The following is a 19,151-nucleotide window of genomic DNA, read 5'->3' on the forward strand; positions in this document are numbered from 1 at the left end:
ATCTCCCTGGAGCCCGGATTCCGGCCCCTCCTCCCAGCTGCTCTTCGGAGGAGGCGGACGCTCCGAGAGGAACAGGGAGGCCCAGCGCGGGGGAAACTGCGGGCCGAGCGGAGGCGGCCGCGCCCTCGCGCCGCCCTCGACTGCGCCGGGCTCCCGCCCCGGCTCCCACCCCCGGCCTGCCGCCGAGCTCGCGTGCCGAGCGCGCCGGGCCCCACGCGGGCGCGCGCTCCGGCTCCGGGTCTTGGCGGCGGCCGCGGGGGAGGCGGGCACGTGGTGCGGCGGGGGCTCCACCTGGCCACGCCGCCGGCCCTCCGCTGGCTGGCCGGGCCCGGACAGGCGACGCGGCGGGCGCGCGGGGGCGGGGGCTCCGCGCGCTCCGCAGGGAGGCTGCGCATCGCTGCCGTCGGGGCGGCGGGCTCCGGACGCGGGCCGGCGCGGCCCCCGCAGCCCACTGCCCAACGTCGGGCCTGCCGGTGGCTGCCCCTGTGCGCGTCGCCGTCCTCCGCCCTCCCGCCCCGGGCCCGGTCCCCACGTCGAGGCGGGCGCGCGGGCGGCAGCGCGGCGCGGCCGTACCTCCGGAGGACACTGGGGCGAGCCGGGCCCCGCCCACAGCCCCGGCCCCGCCTCCCGCGGCCCCGCCCACAACCCAGGCTCCTCCCCTTCCTGCCGGCCGGCTCCCCGCGGCCGCCCGCCGCGCCCGGAGCGCGGCCCACCGCTCCCCTCGGCTGTCCCGCCCGCCGGCCGCCCCGCCCCCCCGCGCGGGCGGCACGAAAACCCGGAGCGCGGGAGCGCGGCTCGGCCGGGCCGGGCGGCCGCACTGGGCATGCTCAGTAGCCGGGGCAGGTTTTTCGGTCGCAAGTAGGAAGCTTTTTGCACTACACCGGAGAGGGGGAGCCGCGGAGCCAGCGCGCCGCCGTGCACCGCCGCCGCGCCCGCCCCAGCCCGGCCCGGCCCCGCGGCGGCGCGATGAGCCTGAGCCCGAGCCGGCCCGCCGGGGAGTGAGCGCGGCGCGGAGGGCGCGTTGCGCAGCTGCTCCTGCGCACAACCCGGCCGGCGGCCCGCACCGGCAGGAGTGAGCGCCGGTCCGCGCCCGACCGGCGCCGGAGCCGAGCGGAGCAGGAAGCGCAGGCCACGCAGGGACCCAACTGAAACAAAGTGTCGGCCGCCGGCTGCGCGGCGTCTCGCCGGCCCTGCCCCGCGCCCCCCGCTCCACCGCCCACCATGGCCTCCGAGGAGCTGTACGAGGTACCTCCCCTCCCCCCGGCCCGCCGCCCCGCCCGGCCCCCGCCCGACGGCCGGCCCGCCGCCCCCTCCCCCCCGGCCGCAGTTTACTGGACGGAAGCGCGTGCGCCCCGGCCCGGCGGCGGCGCCCGAGTTGCGGGGCCGGGGGTCCCGGCCGCGGGGCAGGAGCGCTGACGCGAGCGACTTGCTCGGACGGAGCCGAAGTGCCCGCGGCGAGGCGATGGGTGCGGAGCCCGCGGCGCCGCCGGGCGGGGTCCGTGGGCGGCGCGGGGGCGCTTTCCTGGCCGTTCGGCGGAGCGCTCTGGGGAGGGTTTGCCTCCGGTTTTGGGGGGGGGGCGAGAGGAAGGGTGCAACTGTATCCCGACTCTGCTGCTGGTCTGAGCGATGCACAACATCGCACCGAGAAGGCTAAGCGTTGACCACATGCTTTAATTAGGTTAGCATTGTGGCCGGAGCCAGGAAATTTAAATTTAACGCTGATACACCGTCATTCATTTGCGCCGCAGCGGTGCGAGTGAGAAAGGGCACCCTCGGAACTCTGAGTTGTGGGCTATCGGTCCGCCAGCTTCGACTTCAAGTGGTGCGAATATCAGTTTGGGTTTTGAGGCACATTTTGTGCGCCTCGATGGAACTTCTTGACGTGTTGCGAAGTCGACTTCCTGGGAGTAGAGAAGCTTGGAAGGCTCTCTGTTCTTTTGGACAAATGGTTCTTCTGTTGCGTATAAGTATTTGTAAATAGGTCTTCGTAAGAGACTAAAACTTCTGCATACTCTTGATTTACCTTTTGGATGCGTTTAGGGACCTGGGTGTTTAGGTCTTAAGGAAGCGTCTGTAAAGAGTAGAGCCCCTTGGCCCCTGTGAACCCTTAATAAGGACCAGGTGAGCCTTCTGAGGGGTCTTCTCTTGTGGATATGTTATCGCCGTTGGCACAGAATGGAGCTCTGTTGCCAACAGTCATAGCCTTCTAGCAACTTCTTGTTGCTTTTTTATAAAGCAAGTTTCTGTTGTTTTAAAAGCAAGTGTTCGCAAAAGTTCTCAGGAGGAGGCCGCCTTCTGGAGAATCAGTGGTAAGGTTGTTGGCCTGCCCTTACATTGTACGTGGTCAGTGTACCTTAGCTGGCCCTGAGAATGTTCCATTCTGTTCAACCATTTCACACATTAGCTGTGCCCTACTGTATTCAAGATACTATCTTGGGTCATTTGGGTACTAAAGGGAAAAAAAACACCCCCTGTTCTCAAGAAGCTTCCCGTCTAGGAAGGAAAGTGTTGTGTTTGGGAAAGGCCCAGAAGTAGAGGCTAAGGCACGCAGTTGGGAAAGTACATAGTGTGAGAGCATGAGGGATTTTGGTTTCTACATTAGACTACTTTTTGAGAGTTGAGGCTTGAGTATTCACTCGTCATTCATTTTTGTGATTATAAATACATAATAAGTCAACTTGTTCCATTAGTGTATGAGTGAGGGTAGCACCTTATACATAGGTTGTATCTCATGTGTAAAAAATTCTGAAGACAACACTTTTACCACCAGTGCATTATGAACTAAATTTAGTTCTTTCTCTGCTTACTGTATATCTTCAGGTTTTCCCTTCTCCCGGCAGCATCCATTTATAAGTCACATTTTGTACAAAGTTTGTGTTCATTCAGTGTGTTGAATGCCTACCCTATGGAGGTTCTGTCGGGAGCTAGGGAGGGATGAGGGACGGGAATGGTGCATGCCCTCAAAGAGCATCTGTTGGAAGAACTAAGTACATTGCAGAAAAATGACACACCTGCACAATTGAACTCTTGATTCTGAGTTTTAGTTTTGGAAAAAAGTGTTAGTAGAGTTGAGGTGACAGTAAATAGTGTGGTCAGTATATTTCAAGGTGAATTTTCTCACTTATCCTTTACTTGTAGGCAACACTGTGACTATATATGAGGATTGAAAGTTGATATTTGAAAGTTCTGCATAGCGATTGAGAGCCTGGATTTGGAGTCAGGAAACCTAGGTATTGAAATCCAACCCTGCCACCTTGAGCAAATTAACGTTGAAAGCTCAGTGTCCTCACCTGTAAAATTGGGATCAAAGCTAACCTCATAGAGCTGTGAAGTTTAAATGAAAAAAACATGTAAAGCATACCTGTGGTTCCCAGAGAGAACGCTTAGAAAGTGGTGGTTATTATTGTGTTCTACCTGATCTAACATGCCTCCTGGAGGCCTGGTTTTGCTTCTAAAGGTACGGAATTGTACTGTTGTAATCAAGGCGGTATTACTTGTGAGGCAGAAATGATAGTAGTTGTCAGTAAGCACTGACTGGCAGCCTGTCTGGGGGGCGGGACACTAAGGTAGGTTAGTAGCCAGGTCCTGGGGCATGAGTTGCCTGGTTTCGTCCAGTTCTGCCTAAATCGAAGGAGAAGTTTCATGTTTGGCCTCCAACTCCACAATTCCAGAGGGATATACTGGCAGAGGAGGAGGTTCAAAGTTTTGCTTTTTGAAGTAACTTGGCATGGTAAGAGCACGGGTCTGCCTCAGCCCCGTGAACTTGGGCGAGTTACCTGACTGCGAAGCCTTTGTTTTCTCACCTAAAAAGAAATGAGATCTCCAACGCTTAGCATGGTTCCTGGTATGTGGTGATAGTAAATGTTTAAGTGCTTATTGTAACTGTGCCTTGTGAATAAAAAAATAAGGGAACAGAGCCTAGAGAAGATGGGCTGGAGCATCACCCTCCCAAATTGGAAGAACTACTGTTCGTTGAAGGACAGGATTGGTTTACCCCCTGCATCTCCAGCAGCTGGGGTCAGGGAAGACAGGTTTTTTAAATTTACCCATGCTATGAACTTTCTAGTCTTCGCAAAAAGACACGCATCCTTTACATCAGGGGTCCACGAACTTTACGTAAGGGACCAAATAGTTATTAATACTTGAGACCTCCCAGGCCAGGCAGTCTGTTACCACTGCTGAGCTTTGCTTTTGTCGCCCAGAAGCAGCCATCGGCCATGCCCTAGAGGAGCGAGCGCCATGCTCCAGTAGAACTGTTTATGGACGGTGAAATTCAAATTCCATGTCATTTTTACATGTGATAAAATAGTCTTCCTCTTTTAAAAAAAATCACTTAAAAATGTGAAAAACGTCTTAGCCCATGGATTCCACAAAAGCAGGCAGTGGGCTGGATTTGTCCTCCAGGTCTTCTTTTGCTAGCCTCTGCTTTAGATGACCAGCTGTTCTGGACCTGAGTTTTCTCCTGGGGTTTTGGGCGCATGGCGGTGGGACGTGCAGTAGTTAAAGGCCTTCTAGCTCCAATCCTAGCTCTAGACTTAGAGCCAGACGTTGTGGATTGCACTCTTCCCCTTCTATGTTGGGAAGGGAAGAGCTGTAAGTCTTAAGTAACTGTCTCTTCTGAACTCCCTCATCTGTACAATGGGAATGATAATCACTGCTTCAAAGAATTGTGAAGCCTGAATGACATTAGCATGTCAAAGCAGTTTAGAGTTGATAAAACGCTATAGCCAGGTGTTAAGTGGTTACGTTTACCCTATGAAACATCTTTATTTTCCATTCTTAAAGGAAAAGAAAAAACCACACCGCGCTCAAACCCTGAAACCAAACCTTTTTTCCTTTGATTATATTGATTATATCACCGAAGGAGAGAAAAGATCAAAAGGATCTTAATTTATCTAGTGGCCAAATAACCACCAGAAGAGTGAGTCCATGTGCTTTGAGAAAGGAATCTAATAACAATGAAAGCAGCGTTCTTGTTTATCTTAATCATTCCTTTTTCTCAGCGGGGGTGGGTTTTTTCCCCCCTGAGAACTACTGTAGTCGCTTAATTTAAAATTCAGGAAGATCCCAGTGCTCTCGTCTTGGCCTTCTGAGAAAATATTTATCCAACACATGCATGTTTCAGGCAATCAAAAATGGAAGTGAGCTTTTAAGAATGAAATGATACCTGGCTCATAAAACGTGTCTTCAAGTTGATTGGTTTGGAAGGATAATCAGAATTTGGGGGAAAGTTAAGTCTTTTGAATCTTTCTCCTTTACTTTGGGACGAGATTGCACCTCTCCCGCGCACCGCAGGAATTTTAGTTGTAAGTCAGATCCGCACATGTGGTCCAGATGCTGGTCACGAAGATGAGGAGACCCCGTGACTGTTGGGTCAAGACGGACCAGCATCTGCCGTGTGTGGTTAGCTGGCTCTTGAGGTAGAGATCCCCCCAAATAAGAAAGCAGAAAGCGTTATTTGACTGCTGGGATTGATTGTGTGGTAATAGTCACGTGTGTGTGTGTGTGTGTGTGTGTGTGTCGAACATTAACACACTCTCTTAAATGTGAATTGTGGAGAATACTCCTGCCTGAGCAGGAGTGTGGAGACATCACCTGTGCTTTTCCTTTGAATTTGCTTCCAGGTCCTGTGTACTCGAATAAGTTTTTCTCTTCTTGCTGTGATACCTAAGAATCATTTAATCTTTTTCTCGTGCTCTATAATGATTTTAACTATTGAATGTATTTTCATGGTGTATTGGAAATACTTCATTCAGTTCTGAGTATTTGAGCTGCACAGAGCCGGTCTAAGTCGAGTTTCTGCGAATAAGGAGTCATCGTTTGTATATTGTGTGTATCTATAGGCACGTAGCATCATTGCGGGTTCTGTTAAGATAGAATACATGCAGATTCTGGGGCCCAGACCACGAGCTTGTAGTTTTCAGTGTTTGGTTGGAGACAGGGATCTCCGCTTCAGAAAGCTTCTTTCTGGAATGTGGGTGGAGTTAGGAGGCTCTGGATTGCACTGGTCTGTTTGCGACAACACTGAGGGGGTCGGGATGTGCCTTTGAAGAAGTTGAGCTCCAGGTGGACCAGACAAGTCCTTTGCGGCCCGTTGACCGTTGCCGGTGTTTAACTGAGTCATTCCAGGAAGGGAGCATTAAAAACACCCGGTAGTTAGGTATAAGGGCTGTTTCTGGAATGTCTGTTTGCTGTCTTCATCGTATGGCGTATTTGTCCACCAGATTGTAAGATTGGCGCGTACAGTTTTTAAAACTAGGACCTTTTTTCTACAGTTCACATTTTCAATAGTTGCATAATTGTTGAATTATTCAATACATTTTAATGAAAGAGTGAATTAAATGAATGACTTACTTCCGGTTTCCCCTCCCCCAAACATGACGCCCAACACTTAGTCCTTGATCCACATATGTGGTTTTAATGCGAGGATGGGGGAACTTCCAACTGTACTGTTTCCCACACCAACTTAATTCTCTCCAGCTTTTTAAGCTGGTCAAGGCCTGGGAGGCCCGTGTTCTCTGGGGAGTCTGGGAAAAGTCTTTTGCTTTGGTGTGAAAATTTGTTCAAGTAATAAGAGTGTTTTTTTGGGGGGGAGAGGACCAGCAGCTTTCCTCTGTTTCTCAGGGGGAATCTATGACCCCCCCCCCAAAGTATTAAACTTGTTGTTGAGACCTTTGAGCTAAGACTTGGGTTTCACCACCCTTCATTGATGACTTTGACATTGTTTTTGCCGAACTCAGTTCTGCTTCAGCCAGAGCCTACGGTGAAACTGTGTTCAGACCTCGCCGATCGGGTTTGGAAGATGCTAATTGTAGTCTTTCAAGTGGCTGCTCTTGAGATTTTACATACATAAAGCCTGAAGTTAATACTTTAGCTCCGCTTCTGACGGTGCAAGGACTTGAGATACTTTGAACCTGATCCACCCCTGAATTTACATGCTGTTATTTTCCAGTGTTAATCATCATCCGTGCAAAACCCTCGCGAAGTAGAGCGTTGTTGTTGCATACGGACAGTGTTTCTTTAGCTTTGCCTGTGTCTTTACCAGTTTCTTTGATCATCAGTCTTCTATCTCAGAACTTCCTTCTGGGATTCTTTTTTTTTTTCCTTAAGTATATCCTTTAGAGATTTCTTTAGGGAGGGGTTGTTGGGGGAAAGGTCTCTAGTTTTTTGATTACCTGGAAATGCCTTTCTTTTGCCCTCATTTTTGAAAAATAGACTTGATTCCAAATAAAAGTAGTTACTTGGTTATTTCTGTTCGGCATTTTGAAGCTATCGCTCCGTTGTCCTCTGGCTTCCCCGTTATTCTTGGGGACGCTGTCCGTGTGGAGGTCTGTCTTCTGTCTCTGGTGGCCTTGGGATCCTCTCTTTGACTTTGGTGTCCTCTAGTCCTGTTACAGTGTATCTCTGTGTGGCTTTCTTTTTATTAATAATCTTGGTATATGTTGTGCTTCTCTTGTGGGTTTGTGCCTTGCCAGTCGTAAAGGACTGCTGGCCATCTTACCACCATCAGATCCCGCTGTGCTTCTGCGCTCTCCCTCGGGAATTCCAAGGAGGCGCTTATTCCGTCTCCTCCTCGCCCTCTTGTTGCCCTTTCCTTGTTTCTGTTTTGTTTGCGTTCTGGGTATTTCCTTGGATCTCACTTCTAGTTTGCTAACGAGCTGTGTCTAATCCACTCTTTAATTCATCCACTGAGTTCTTAATTTCAACAATTGTATTTTTTTACTTCTAAGTATTCTGGGTACCCCTGCCCCCAGCCTGTTAGTCTGTGGCTTGCTTTCTTCATCTTTGATGTTTGTCTGTTTTTATGATCGTCTCATTCATTATGGTTGGATTGGAGGAGTTACTGGGACATTTGTGTATTTTCCTTGCTTCCTGCAAGCCCGACGATGTGCTAAGAATTACATTTTACTGAAGATCTGTTATTTTGCAGTGACAGTGCCCTTTGGAACCTTGTTTGCTTTTTTCTTGCCAGAATCTGAAGAAACGTATTGAATTGGAATTTGTGGTATCGTGACTAGGGATCAAGGGCTTGAGCCGACGCTTGAGATTTACCTAAAGATACTGAGAGTGTAAACTAGATGTCAAGGGAACTGTTGATGAAAATGGATATAATAGTTAAAAACAAATGCTTCTGAAGCAGAATGTTCCACATCTTCGTTCTGCCCGCCCTGATATATAGGCATATCTTGTCTAACTTCCCTTTGCCTGAGGTTGGCCTTTGCCTTTGCCTGAGGTTGGCCTGTTGGTCTGGGCTAGTGAAGCCATAGTTGTTGGCCTAGCTTGGTCCACACCTACACACCCCATCCCTCCTCTGTCCCTTTGTGTTGCCGTTTTTTCAGTACATGGTGGTTTCCCCAGCTTGCCAGCCTCAGTGTCGGTCCTCATTCAGGACCTCATCAGAGTTCACTGTTAGCAGGAATCCTCCCCTTCAAACTCCATGTGACTAATTTCCTCTTTGTTTTGCATTATAATAATTTGTACTTGCTTCTTTATTACTTTTTCTAGGTATTAAATAATATGACATATATTTTCTCCTGGAAAGGTTGGCTACCTATTTTTTGGTTGGTTGTAAGTGCCTAATCTGAGGACGTGAATGTGGTGAGCAGTCAGTAATTGCTGACTTTCAGCTGAAATACAAATATTATAGTGACTGGAGTTGCATTATTTGAAATTATACCATATATGTGAGAATTGTGCATTTAGGTATCTTGTTTGAAAAGCCATATGGTGTTTTGGAGGAAAGTTATTTCTAAACTTGATACAAATAATTTGGAGGAAAATTGTGTTCCTGGAAAGAGTATTTGAACTGTTGGCCGCAGCATTTTTTACGTTTACCCGCTGGTGAAAAGTGGGGTGGGGGGGATGTCTAACAATAGTGTTCTCTAGTTGGAGAAGTCAGCTCAGTATACTTAGGAAATGTCTTTACTCTTTGTCTCTCTCCATTTATAACAGTCTCTGCCATGGGACATCCTCAGGAGGTTGGTAGTTTCCAGTGTCTGTTGGATGAAGCCCCCCAGTGTTGGTTGCAGGTCATGAATGTCTCTGGTTACAATGTTAACATTTTTCATCAGTAGGTTACTGTTTAGGATTTCAGCGCATCCCAGAGTTGCAGGCAGAAGCATGTCTTATCTTAGCATGTAACTGATCTGGAAGCTTCAGCTGTTCAGAATATGTGAGAACCAAGACAGAAAAAGTCCTCTTGGCTGTAAAAAGTTGTCACACCCCATACGCACTGAACACTCTGGGTCTCTCTTGGAGACCGTTTGCCTGTATTTTCGGCATGACGTGCTTGGAGTATACGGCTTCCTTACTTAGCTTGTTAGAAGCAGATATCTGGTAAGGGAAAGGGAGCCGCCGCAGGGAGGTGAGCTGACATTAGTAAGTTTGCTTGTGAGATGAGCTGAACTGGGAAGCTGGGGACGGCACCTCCAGGTCATGGAGAATGGGGGCTCCTGAGCCCCCTCAGGCTTGTGAAGGGCAGGGCATGTTCACAAAGTGGAAACCAGTATGTTGAGAAGAGCTATCAAAAATGATTTGTAAAAAGTTTTAGGATGTAAGTGGCAAAGCTCAGTTTAATTTTATGGTTTTCCAGAGTTTCCAGAGGAGAGAGAGCAAGTGTACTTGTAGTGGGATGGAGGGGGGAGTGGGGGCGGTTACAGCCTGGCCTGTTTCTGAATCCTCCTGGTACCCTAAAACCTCTGTGGAGCTAACCGTGTACTGCAGAGAATGATCTTTGGTTTGACACGCAGTGTTTTAAGAGTGACTACCAGTTAACACTTCTCCGTGAATCTTTGGGTCAGGTTGATGCTTCAGGAAGTTGGTGTCTTCGTACAATTCTTCATCCACTGCTGGGTATGTCCCCCTCCCCCTGCCGGGTTAAGAGCAGGGACTTGCCCTGTCATCTTCCATGATGACGCCGGGTAAAGGAAGGATTAGGTGATTTGCCGAAATGTAAATGAGAATATTTGAATTGTGTTATGGATGAAAAATTTTGAAAAACCTTGTTTCAGTCGTTGTTTTTACCATTGAAGTTGAAAGAGATTTATTTTCTAGCTGAAGGCGTCTCACTGCTGGGAGTTGAAGAGAAGGTGCAGGAGCTGTTTTTATCCCGGGTCTGCCGCCTGCTTCTCTGCTTAGCAGAGCGGTGGTACTGGTCCTCGGTCGGTCATGGGAACACGTGGAGGGGCCTGTCTGCTTCCCGCTCCTCCTGACCCACGGGCTGGGCCAGAGCCCCTAGAAAACGTCCTGTCTTCCGGGCATCTCCATCCTTCATTCCTCTCTCCCTCCCGGATTTCCTGTCCCCTCATCCAGCTTGGTCCCTCTAACTTGATTTCTGTCCTCCGCCAGGTGCCCTTTGAGCCGAGGCTTCTTCCTTCATCCCATTTGGTCTCTGGACCCGGCTTCTCTGCTGGCTTGTTGCTCTGGTGCTCAAAGCTCTGGGAAGGAGCGTCCGGCTGCCCCGTTGGCTCACCTTGCCTTTCATCTGTACGTTTCAGAGGGAACTCCCCGGGCTGCCTGACACCTCCGACACCTGCGGTGGCGCTCAGCCTGCTCTCCAGCTCTCTGCCAGCGTAATGGGCCCCTGGCTTTGTCCTCTGACTTCCCTCCCTCGTGCAGGTGTGCTTTTGAACTCAGAGCACCAGGTAAAGGGCTATTTTGTGATCATTTTTAAGGAAGGAGAGGCGTGTGTGTAGTGGCAGGGGTGCTGCCTAGAACAGGACGTGTATCGCCTCTTCCAGAAGAAGTCTCCAGAATTATTTTACGTGCCACCATTTGGCACCACTGGCTTCAGCTCATAAATGAGCTTTCTGAGAACGTTTTTATTAAATTGACAGGCACAGATTGAAAAGTGTATTCCCAGGGGAAACAGTACCTCCTGAGTAGGTCCAGGTTGGCTCCGATTACACATGATGAGGCTGCGATGATTTTGTAGGAAGAGCGAAAGATGGTGGAAATGCGATCTTGTCACTGCGCGTGTGCATGTGTGTGGGTGTGCGCGTGCGTTCACCTTGGTGAGAAGTTCCGCTAACCCAGGAACCGGCTCAAGGTCGACAGGAGAGAGGCTGTGGTGGTGAGTGGGCAGCTTCACAGCAGCGCCCCCCGAGCTCTGTCCAGAGGATGACCTGGGAGAGAAAAAGCCCGGAACCACCCGTGGCTGGGTGGGGTGCGGGAAGGGCTGTTCCCAAGTACAAGTGTCGCGGGCCCGATCCCACAGAAAGGAAAGCTAAGCCCTCGAGCCCTTTGCTTGGCTGATTTCTGCTGCAGTAGAGGGTCGTGTCTTGGAGTTCAGTTAACTTTTTAAGAAGCTTTCTCTAGAGTGGAGCTCCCCTCGGGGAAGCGTGCCCCCTGAGTGCTGGAGGAGGGACCCTGGAGAGAGTCAGGATGCTCGTGTGGCCCCGCAGGCAGCTGAGAGCTCTTGCTGCCCCCTGACTCGCATCTCATTCCCCAGCCGGGGGACGGGGTTGGGAACAAAACCGAGGTGGAAATTCCCATCCCTTCAGTGTTTGCGCCACTTCCACCTCTCTGCAGTGTGACCGTGTTTCTCTGGGATCCTGCCATCCTACCGGGCGCCGCTCCCACGCCCACCTGTGAGGACCACTCTCGGGGAGGAGGGATCTGGCTGTGCCCTCCACCCTCCTGGAGGAGCTGCCCCGTGCCGGGCGCCATCGCCGGGCCACGTGAGGTCAGCTAGAGCCCTGGGTGCTCTCTGAAGCCATGTGGAGGCCCAGCGGAAGTGAAGGCTGCTTTCCCTTTTGCTGCAGGAATAGTGAGGCATCACCCCTTGTCGGAAGCTCCTCTGGTTTTCAGTTAGGCTTCTAGCCTTAGTAGCATCCCGGGTCGGGGAAGATGCCGGCGGCCACACCTCCCCGCAGGCTTTCTTGCTGGCCCAGCTCTGTGACCTGGCCGGCCTCGGGCACCTCTGAATCCCCGGGGCACGAACTCCAGAGATTCAAACTAAAGCACCTGCTGCCTATGGAGAAAGGGTCTTGAGAGCCGCGTGCAGGGGCTTGTCGGCCTCTGAGGAGATGTGTGTATCGCAGGCTTCCGGCCCCTAAGATGGTTGTAGGGTTAATGATCGAAAAGTTTTGTTTGTTTTCTCTATCTGTCTCGCATTTTCGTTCCTCTCTAACTCTGGGCTGGGGAAGTGAGATTCTGTTGCCGTCTTTTCCACCTCGCGCTCCTCTGCTGCTCGTCTCATCCCACCCCCACCGCCTGTTTGATGCCCTCCGTCATATGATATGGAATTGAACTATTCTCAAAAGTTTAATGAAAAAAACCAAGCAAACAGTAGAATCCTTCTGTCTTTCCAAAACAAATCAACTTTCTATCTATAAACTAAGCTACTCTTGTATTCGTCCTCCCTCCCCTTTCCCTGTAGCTCGTTTGTCTTTGGTAGAAAATGGATTTCTCACCCCTGCTGAACTTCATCATCAGTTTAGGACGGACACATCGTCCAGTCGGGTGTTTGCTTGTATATTATATGTAAGACGTTAGTAGTGATACAAAAGAGCAACAAACATGTAGGAAGATTTACTCTCCTCCTGTTTTCGATTTCTGTTAGCATATATGTTAGCAAGAGTTACTGAGGAGCTATTTAGTAAACGTCCTCAAGTGATTTATGAGTCTGTTAAACATGGCGTTAGAAAAATTTCCTGCAGCAAGTTTGTGCCCATACCTTTTAAACATGAAGGTTGCTTAAACCTTAAAAACACCTTTTTAAGTTTTGGGGAGCAATGAGTAATGATGTGACAATAGTGTATTTGAGTATATGTAGGTGACCTTTCACATGCTTTATAAAGCGTTCTCAGAGTCCAGGAGGCATTACCTCGGTGGGTTAGGGTTAATGCTCAGGGGTTCAAGATGCTCTTCTAAAAGACGCACACTAACACATTAACCAGAGGAAAAGAAAAAACACCCCCCTGATTGTTCTTGCTAGAGTTAGAAGGGTTTCTTAAGCTCTTCGTAGTGTAAGTTAACAGATGATGGTAGTTCAGTTACAGAAACAAGCAGGATCCTCATCTGCCTTTTCTTCCATGGTCTCCATCCTTGGGATCACTAAGCAGACATAGAGAAGATGTGACTAAAACAGTGACATTTTCTCCTGTAGCTTGTGGGAGCTCACAGTAATTCCCTGTAATTTTCAGGTAGCCAGTAGGTTTCCTGTGCACAGCAGCCTAGAAATCTTTTGTATGAACCTAAAAATGAGTGACTAATTACAGGGTAGAAAATGAATCAGCTTCGTCTGAGATCAGGCAAGTTCGCAAGGAACCGTGAACTTAATGCGTCAACACAGATAACAGTTTTTGACTGTCACCAAAGGCTTTAGGTTACACAGGTGGCTATAATGAAGCACAAAACATTGATGAAAAGAGAAGAAAGATCAGAGATTCCATTTGTCAAAATTTCATCCAAAAGAGATTTGGAAAGTTTCCACAAAGATGATGAATATAAATGATGATTTGACATTTACTATGATTTTTTTCCTTTAAGAAATAGAACAAACTAAAACATGTTTGGGAGCTTCCCTGGTGGCGCAGTGGTTAAGCATCCGCCTGCCAATGCAGGGGACACGGGTTCGAGCCCTGGTCTGGGAAGATCCCACATGCCATGGAGCAACTAAGCCCGTGAGCCACAACTACTGAGCCCGTGTGCCACAACTACTGAAGCCCGCACGCCTACAGCCTGTGCTTCGCAACAAGAGAAGCCACCGCAACGAGAAGCCCGCCCACCGCAACGAGAAGCCCGCGCACCGCAACGAAGAGTAGCCCCGCGCTCGCTGCAACTAGAGACAGCCAGCGCGCAGCAACGAAGACCCCACACAGCCAAAAATAAATAAAAACCAAAAATAAAACCAAAAAAAACATGTTTGGAGAATATATTAAAGGGAAAGACGTGTCCAGTACAAACATTAAAAGTCTGACTTGCAGTAGCCAGCATTACCATTCTAAAGAACCAAGGAAGCGTCAGTGTCAAAGAAACCAGCCTGTTGTTGTTGTCACCAGTAGCATCGTTCATCATATAACTGATTTCTCAGGGTCGAGTAGATTTAGCAAGTAGAAAGTAGGAAGTTTGAGAATCAGTGAGATGCAGAGGGAGCAAACCCGAGGCCTGCTGATGGGCTCTTTATCAGGACACTTCGTTTTGTTTGTGGGAAACCATATTTGATGTACAACCGTATCATCAACTCACTAGACTGTATAGTTTTGAATTACCCTGGTTCATTCCCAAATTCATTTTTGTGAATTTTTGGCACCATGGGGGATACTCAAAAAAAGACTGTGCGCGCAATCCTGAGAGAGGAGAAAGTTCTGAGAATGTTTTGTTTTCAGCAGCCTCTTTGAAGTAAAGAGTTCAGCCTTTTAATGTCACTCCTTGAACCAGCTGACATCCGCTTGGCAGGCAAGTGCTTTGAATTTCATGGTCTCATCACCTTACTCGCGTTTTGTATGTAAAGGCCCTATATGCATGTTTATCGAGGAAAGAAAATGGAAGTCAGAAAAGAACAAGAAGTCATCCACTGCTCTAGCACCCAGATTAGCCACCACAAGCCAAGGCCCATCATTCGGGACAGCTTTGTGCATAAGTAATGGTAGAAGAGTGGATTATACAGCTCACAGTTATTTCATAAAAATAGAATTATATCCATGCTGTTTCACAGAAGACACATAGAAGTTAGCACTGAAGGAATTGTGGAGTGTCCTATAAAAACCTTTTTTATTTATTGGTCCATTTTTCTTTTGCTTTTTTTCTTGATTTTTGGAGTTCTTTGTAATCGATGCTAATCTTTGTTATTCATCTTGCAAATGTTTTCTCATCTGTGTGGTGTCCTCATTCTTCATTAAAGATTTTAAAATCTGTAACACAATTACATATTTCACCCACCAAATTAATGAAAATTTACCTTTTAGTGCAGTCTTTTTTTTTTTTTTTGTGGTACGCGGGCCTCTCACTGTAGTGGCCTCTCCCGCTGCGGAGCACAGGCTCCGGACGTGCAGGCTCAGCGGCCATGGCTCACGGGCCCAGCCGCTCCGCGGCATGTGGGATCTTCCCAAACCGGGGCACGAACCCGTGTCCCTGCATCGGCAGGCGGACTCTCAACCACTGCGCCACCAGGGAAGCCCTAGTGCAGTCTTATTTTCCTCATTTTGTTTCTCGTTGAGGAAGTCCTTCCTACACCAAGATCATTATCTTCTATCTTTTCATCCAAAAGTTTTGCTTCTAATGGTAGCAAAAACCTGCCGTTTGTTTTTCTGGTATGAAGTTGGGATCTGACTTGTTTTTCCACTGGATAATCTGCCGTCACCATTTATTAAACTAGTCGCCCTCTCCCCTTCCCGTTTGCCCCTCTGCCATACGTGAAGTTTTCGTTTACGCGTGTGGGTCAGTTTCTTCTTCTCACCTGGTGTTTGTCTGTTTGTCTTTTCTTGGTCACGCAGCACACACTGTTGTCATCAGTATGGCTTTGTAATAAGTGCCCTGCCAGGTATCTCGATCTTGTTCTCTTTTTCTGAAAGATGGCTCAGCTGTTCTTGGGGGTGCGTTCTTCTGCTTCCACACTGGGCTTGGGTTGATGCTATATTGCATTCATGGGTTACTCTGGGGCACTGGAGATGCAGCAGTGGAGCTGACAGATAAAAGTCCTGCCCAAGGAGCTTAGATTCTAGCGGTGGCAGCAGGCTAAGTGGGATACAGCTAGTGGCTTGGGGTGTGGGTTAGTTTTATATAAATTGTCAGAGAAAGCCTCATTCATAAGGTGACATTTGGGACTTGAAAGCAAAGGAATGCCCCCAGAGGTTGGCATGTTCTTAGCGAGTTTGGGCAGCAGCAAGGAGGCTGGTGCATCTGGAAACAGAGAGGGATGGTACCTGAGGTCAGGGTGGTAGTGGGATCTAGGCAGGCCCTTTGTAGATGTGCTGAATACTCTGAGTTGTATTTTTACTGAGATGGAAAGCCATTGGAGGAGTGACATAATCAAATTAAAATTTTTAAAGGGTTGTGCTGGGTGCTATATGGAGAACAAACCGTGGCAGGACTAGGAAGGAAGCTGGGAGATTGGTCAGGAGGCTGGCAGAATAACTCGGGCAAAAGGTGTTGGTGTTTGAAACCCCGGGTGGCGGGATGATGGAGTAGTGAGGAGTGACTGCACTTGGGGTCTGTTTTGAAGGTGGGGCTGGGCAGGATTTACGTGTAGATTGGATATTGGAGGTGACGGAAGGAGAAGAAATGGAAAGAACGTGGGGTTTTCAGGCTCGAGTCACTAGAAGAATGGGATTGGCCAATTATTCAGACAGGTGTAGCTGCTTAGGGCTCAGCTTTGGTTTTTATCGCGGGGGAGGGCTGGGGGGTGGATAAGTAGGAGTTGGGCTTTAGACATGTTAAGTTCGAGATGCCTTTTAGACATCAGGTGGCGGTGTGGGCAGGCAGGGTCTAAAAGTTCAGAGTTTAGGGCATATGCTTCGGCAGGAGATGTCTGTATGTGCATGGTTTCTAAAGCCGGGGAAGGAGGGAGTCATCCAGGGACTGAGTGTAGGTAGAGAAGAGATGTGAAGGTTAGATCGTGGGGACGTTCTTATATAGAACCTGAGATGAAGATGCAGTAAAAGCAGAGGCGTGGCCAGGAAAATAGCAAGGGAGAGTGGTGCGCTGGAAGCAGGAGAAGAACATTTCAAGGGGGGAACGACTCAGTGTTGGGTGCTGTCGTGGGGACCTAGAATTGACCACTAGATATGGCAGCGCTGCTTGGGGGCGTCCAGGGGCTCCACCGGACGTGGGCTCGTGAGCGCATGGGAAAAGAGGAATCGGGGGTGATGACTGTAGGCAGTTCCCAGGACCGGTTTTTTCGAAAAGGGAACCAGGAGGGCGAGGTAGGCTCTAAAGTTTGTTTGCTTTAAGATAGGGGAAATTATAGTATGTTGTGTGACGCTGGGAGAAAGCTAATAGGAAGGGGAAGTTAATGAATCAGGAGAGAGAGGGAGGCCGGGCAGGAGCTCGAATGGGATCCTCCCCCCCCCCACCTTTTGGTTCTTCGGTATGTTTAAAGATTTTCAGTCTTTCTTAGATTTATTCCTAGAAACTATAGTTTCTTGTTGCTCTTGTTAGAGAGATCTCTTTAAAGTTATATTTTCTAACTAGTTAATACTTGTGCACAGGAAGGCTGTTTATGCTTCATGTCTATATCTAACAACCTTGTCAAACTATCTTGGTTGAAAATTCATGGATTCTTTTGGGTTTATATGTAGATAACTATATCTTGTGCAAATAGGGGAGATTATATTTTTCTTCCTCTTCAAATTCGTACCTGTTACTTTATCACTTTGGCTGGGACCATTTGGTACGATGTTGAATATCAGTTACTAACAACAAGGATTTTTTTAAAAAATTTATTTATTTTATCTATTTTTTGGCTGCGTTAGGTCTTCGTTGCTGTGCGCGGGTTTTCCGTAGTTGTGGCGAGCGAGGGCTCCTCTTCGTTGTGGTGGCTTCTCTTGTTGTGGAGCACGGACTATAGGCGCGCAGGCTTCAGTAGTTGTGGCACACGGGCTCAGTAGTTGTGGCTCGTGGGCTCCAGAGCGCAGGCTCAGTAGTTGTGGCACACGGGCTTAGCTGCTCCGCGGCATGTGGGATCTTCGCGGACCAGGGCTCGAACCCATGTCTCCTGCATTGGCAGGCGGGTTCTTAACCACTGCGCCACCAGGGAAGCCCCCAGGCATTCTTATTTTATTTTTAATTCTGAAAGTTCTATAAAATTTTATTATTAAGTAAAAGTTGTAGATAGTTGCTAAAGTACCTTTGTTTAAAAAATATTTATTTTTGGCTGTGCCACGCCTTAGTTGCAGCATGTGGGACCTAGTTCCCTGACCAGGGATCGAACCTGGGCCCCTGCATTGGGAGCGCAGAGTCTTACCCACTGGACCACCAGGGAAGTCCTGCTAAGATACTGTTTTAAAGTTAAAGTTCTGTTATTTCTGGTTAAAGTTCTCTTATTTCTAGCATGTGAGGAGTTCTTAATCCTGAACGGTTAACGAATTGTATGGGATGTGCTTTCTGCATTCATTAGAGATTGTCATTTGACCCCCTCTTTCCTTTTAATATTTTAATGTAGTATATTAATATATCATCTGATGTTAAGCCATCCTTGCATTTCTGGGATAAACCCTACTTAGTCACAGTGTGTTATTACGTACATTGTTAAATTCTTTTCATAATCAGGCTTATAATAGTCACTTGAAAAGGTAACCAACTTAATATTTTTTCCTACTCTGGAACAGTTGCAGAATCCCTGGATTTTCTGTGTTTTGATTTTCTGTTTTTGAAGATTTTGTTTCACCTGCCTATAAAATCTTCTGGACTTCTGTTTCCTTTTAAGATAGGAGAGGAGCTATTTGATTACTCATTAGAGAATTACCTTGTGTTTCTTTATCGGTGTTTTCTATTTCTTAAGTCAATTGTGGCCTAAAGTTTTTTATATTAGAGTATTTTAGGATATTTAAAAACCTGTACTGGATCTATGATTATATACCTTTAACATGCCTTTTGGTTTTCTTTTTTTTTTTTTTTTTTTGCGGTACGTGGGCCTCTCACCGCTGTGGCCTCTCCCCTTGCGGAGCAACAGGCTCTGGACGCGCAGGCTCAGCGGCCATGGCTCACGGGCCCAGCCGCTCCACGGCATGTGGGATCTTCCCGGACCGGGGCACGAACCCGTGTCCCCTGCATCGGCAGGCGGACTCTCATCCACTGCGCCACCAGGGAAGCCCGCCTTTTGTTTTTTTGTGCCTTTTTCCTTACAGATATTTTATCTCATTTGATTCTTTGTCAGAATCAGTTTTTTATTTTACTGATGCTTTATATCTTTGCTTTCTACTCTATTTCTTGCTCTTTATTTCCTTCCGCCCTCTTGACGTTATCTGGCTCTTTTCCGAGCTTACTGAGTTGAACAGCTCATCTTGTTCTTTAGTGAAGGCTGTACAATTACCTTGTAAGTACAGCTTTAGCCACATCGTATACGTTTGCTTTATTTTTTAAAACTATCTTTAGATTTTTCTCTGTTTATTAAAAATAAATTCACTTATTTTTTTGTTTAGGATATTTATTCATATGTTTTAAAATCCAAAATGTATTAAAAAAATTTACAGCCACAAGGATTTTGTCTT

General features: G+C 48.3%; 1 protein-coding gene across 1 annotated transcript in view; it reads left to right on the forward strand.

Moving 5' to 3' along the window:
* Nucleotides 1-881: 881 nt before the first annotated feature.
* Nucleotides 882-19,151, forward strand: part of CDYL (chromodomain Y like) — a 153,466-nt gene continuing 135,196 nt past the window's right edge. Inside the window, exon 1 of the mRNA XM_082664061.1 lies at nucleotides 882-1,245. Coding sequence (XP_082520187.1) covers nucleotides 1,222-1,245 — 24 coding nt within the window. The 5' untranslated portion in view covers nucleotides 882-1,221. The remainder of the gene's footprint in view (nucleotides 1,246-19,151) is intronic.

Source organism: Grampus griseus (genome assembly GCF_964374135.1).
Source record: "Grampus griseus genome assembly, chromosome: 10".
Taxonomy (NCBI): Eukaryota; Metazoa; Chordata; class Mammalia; order Artiodactyla; family Delphinidae; genus Grampus; species Grampus griseus.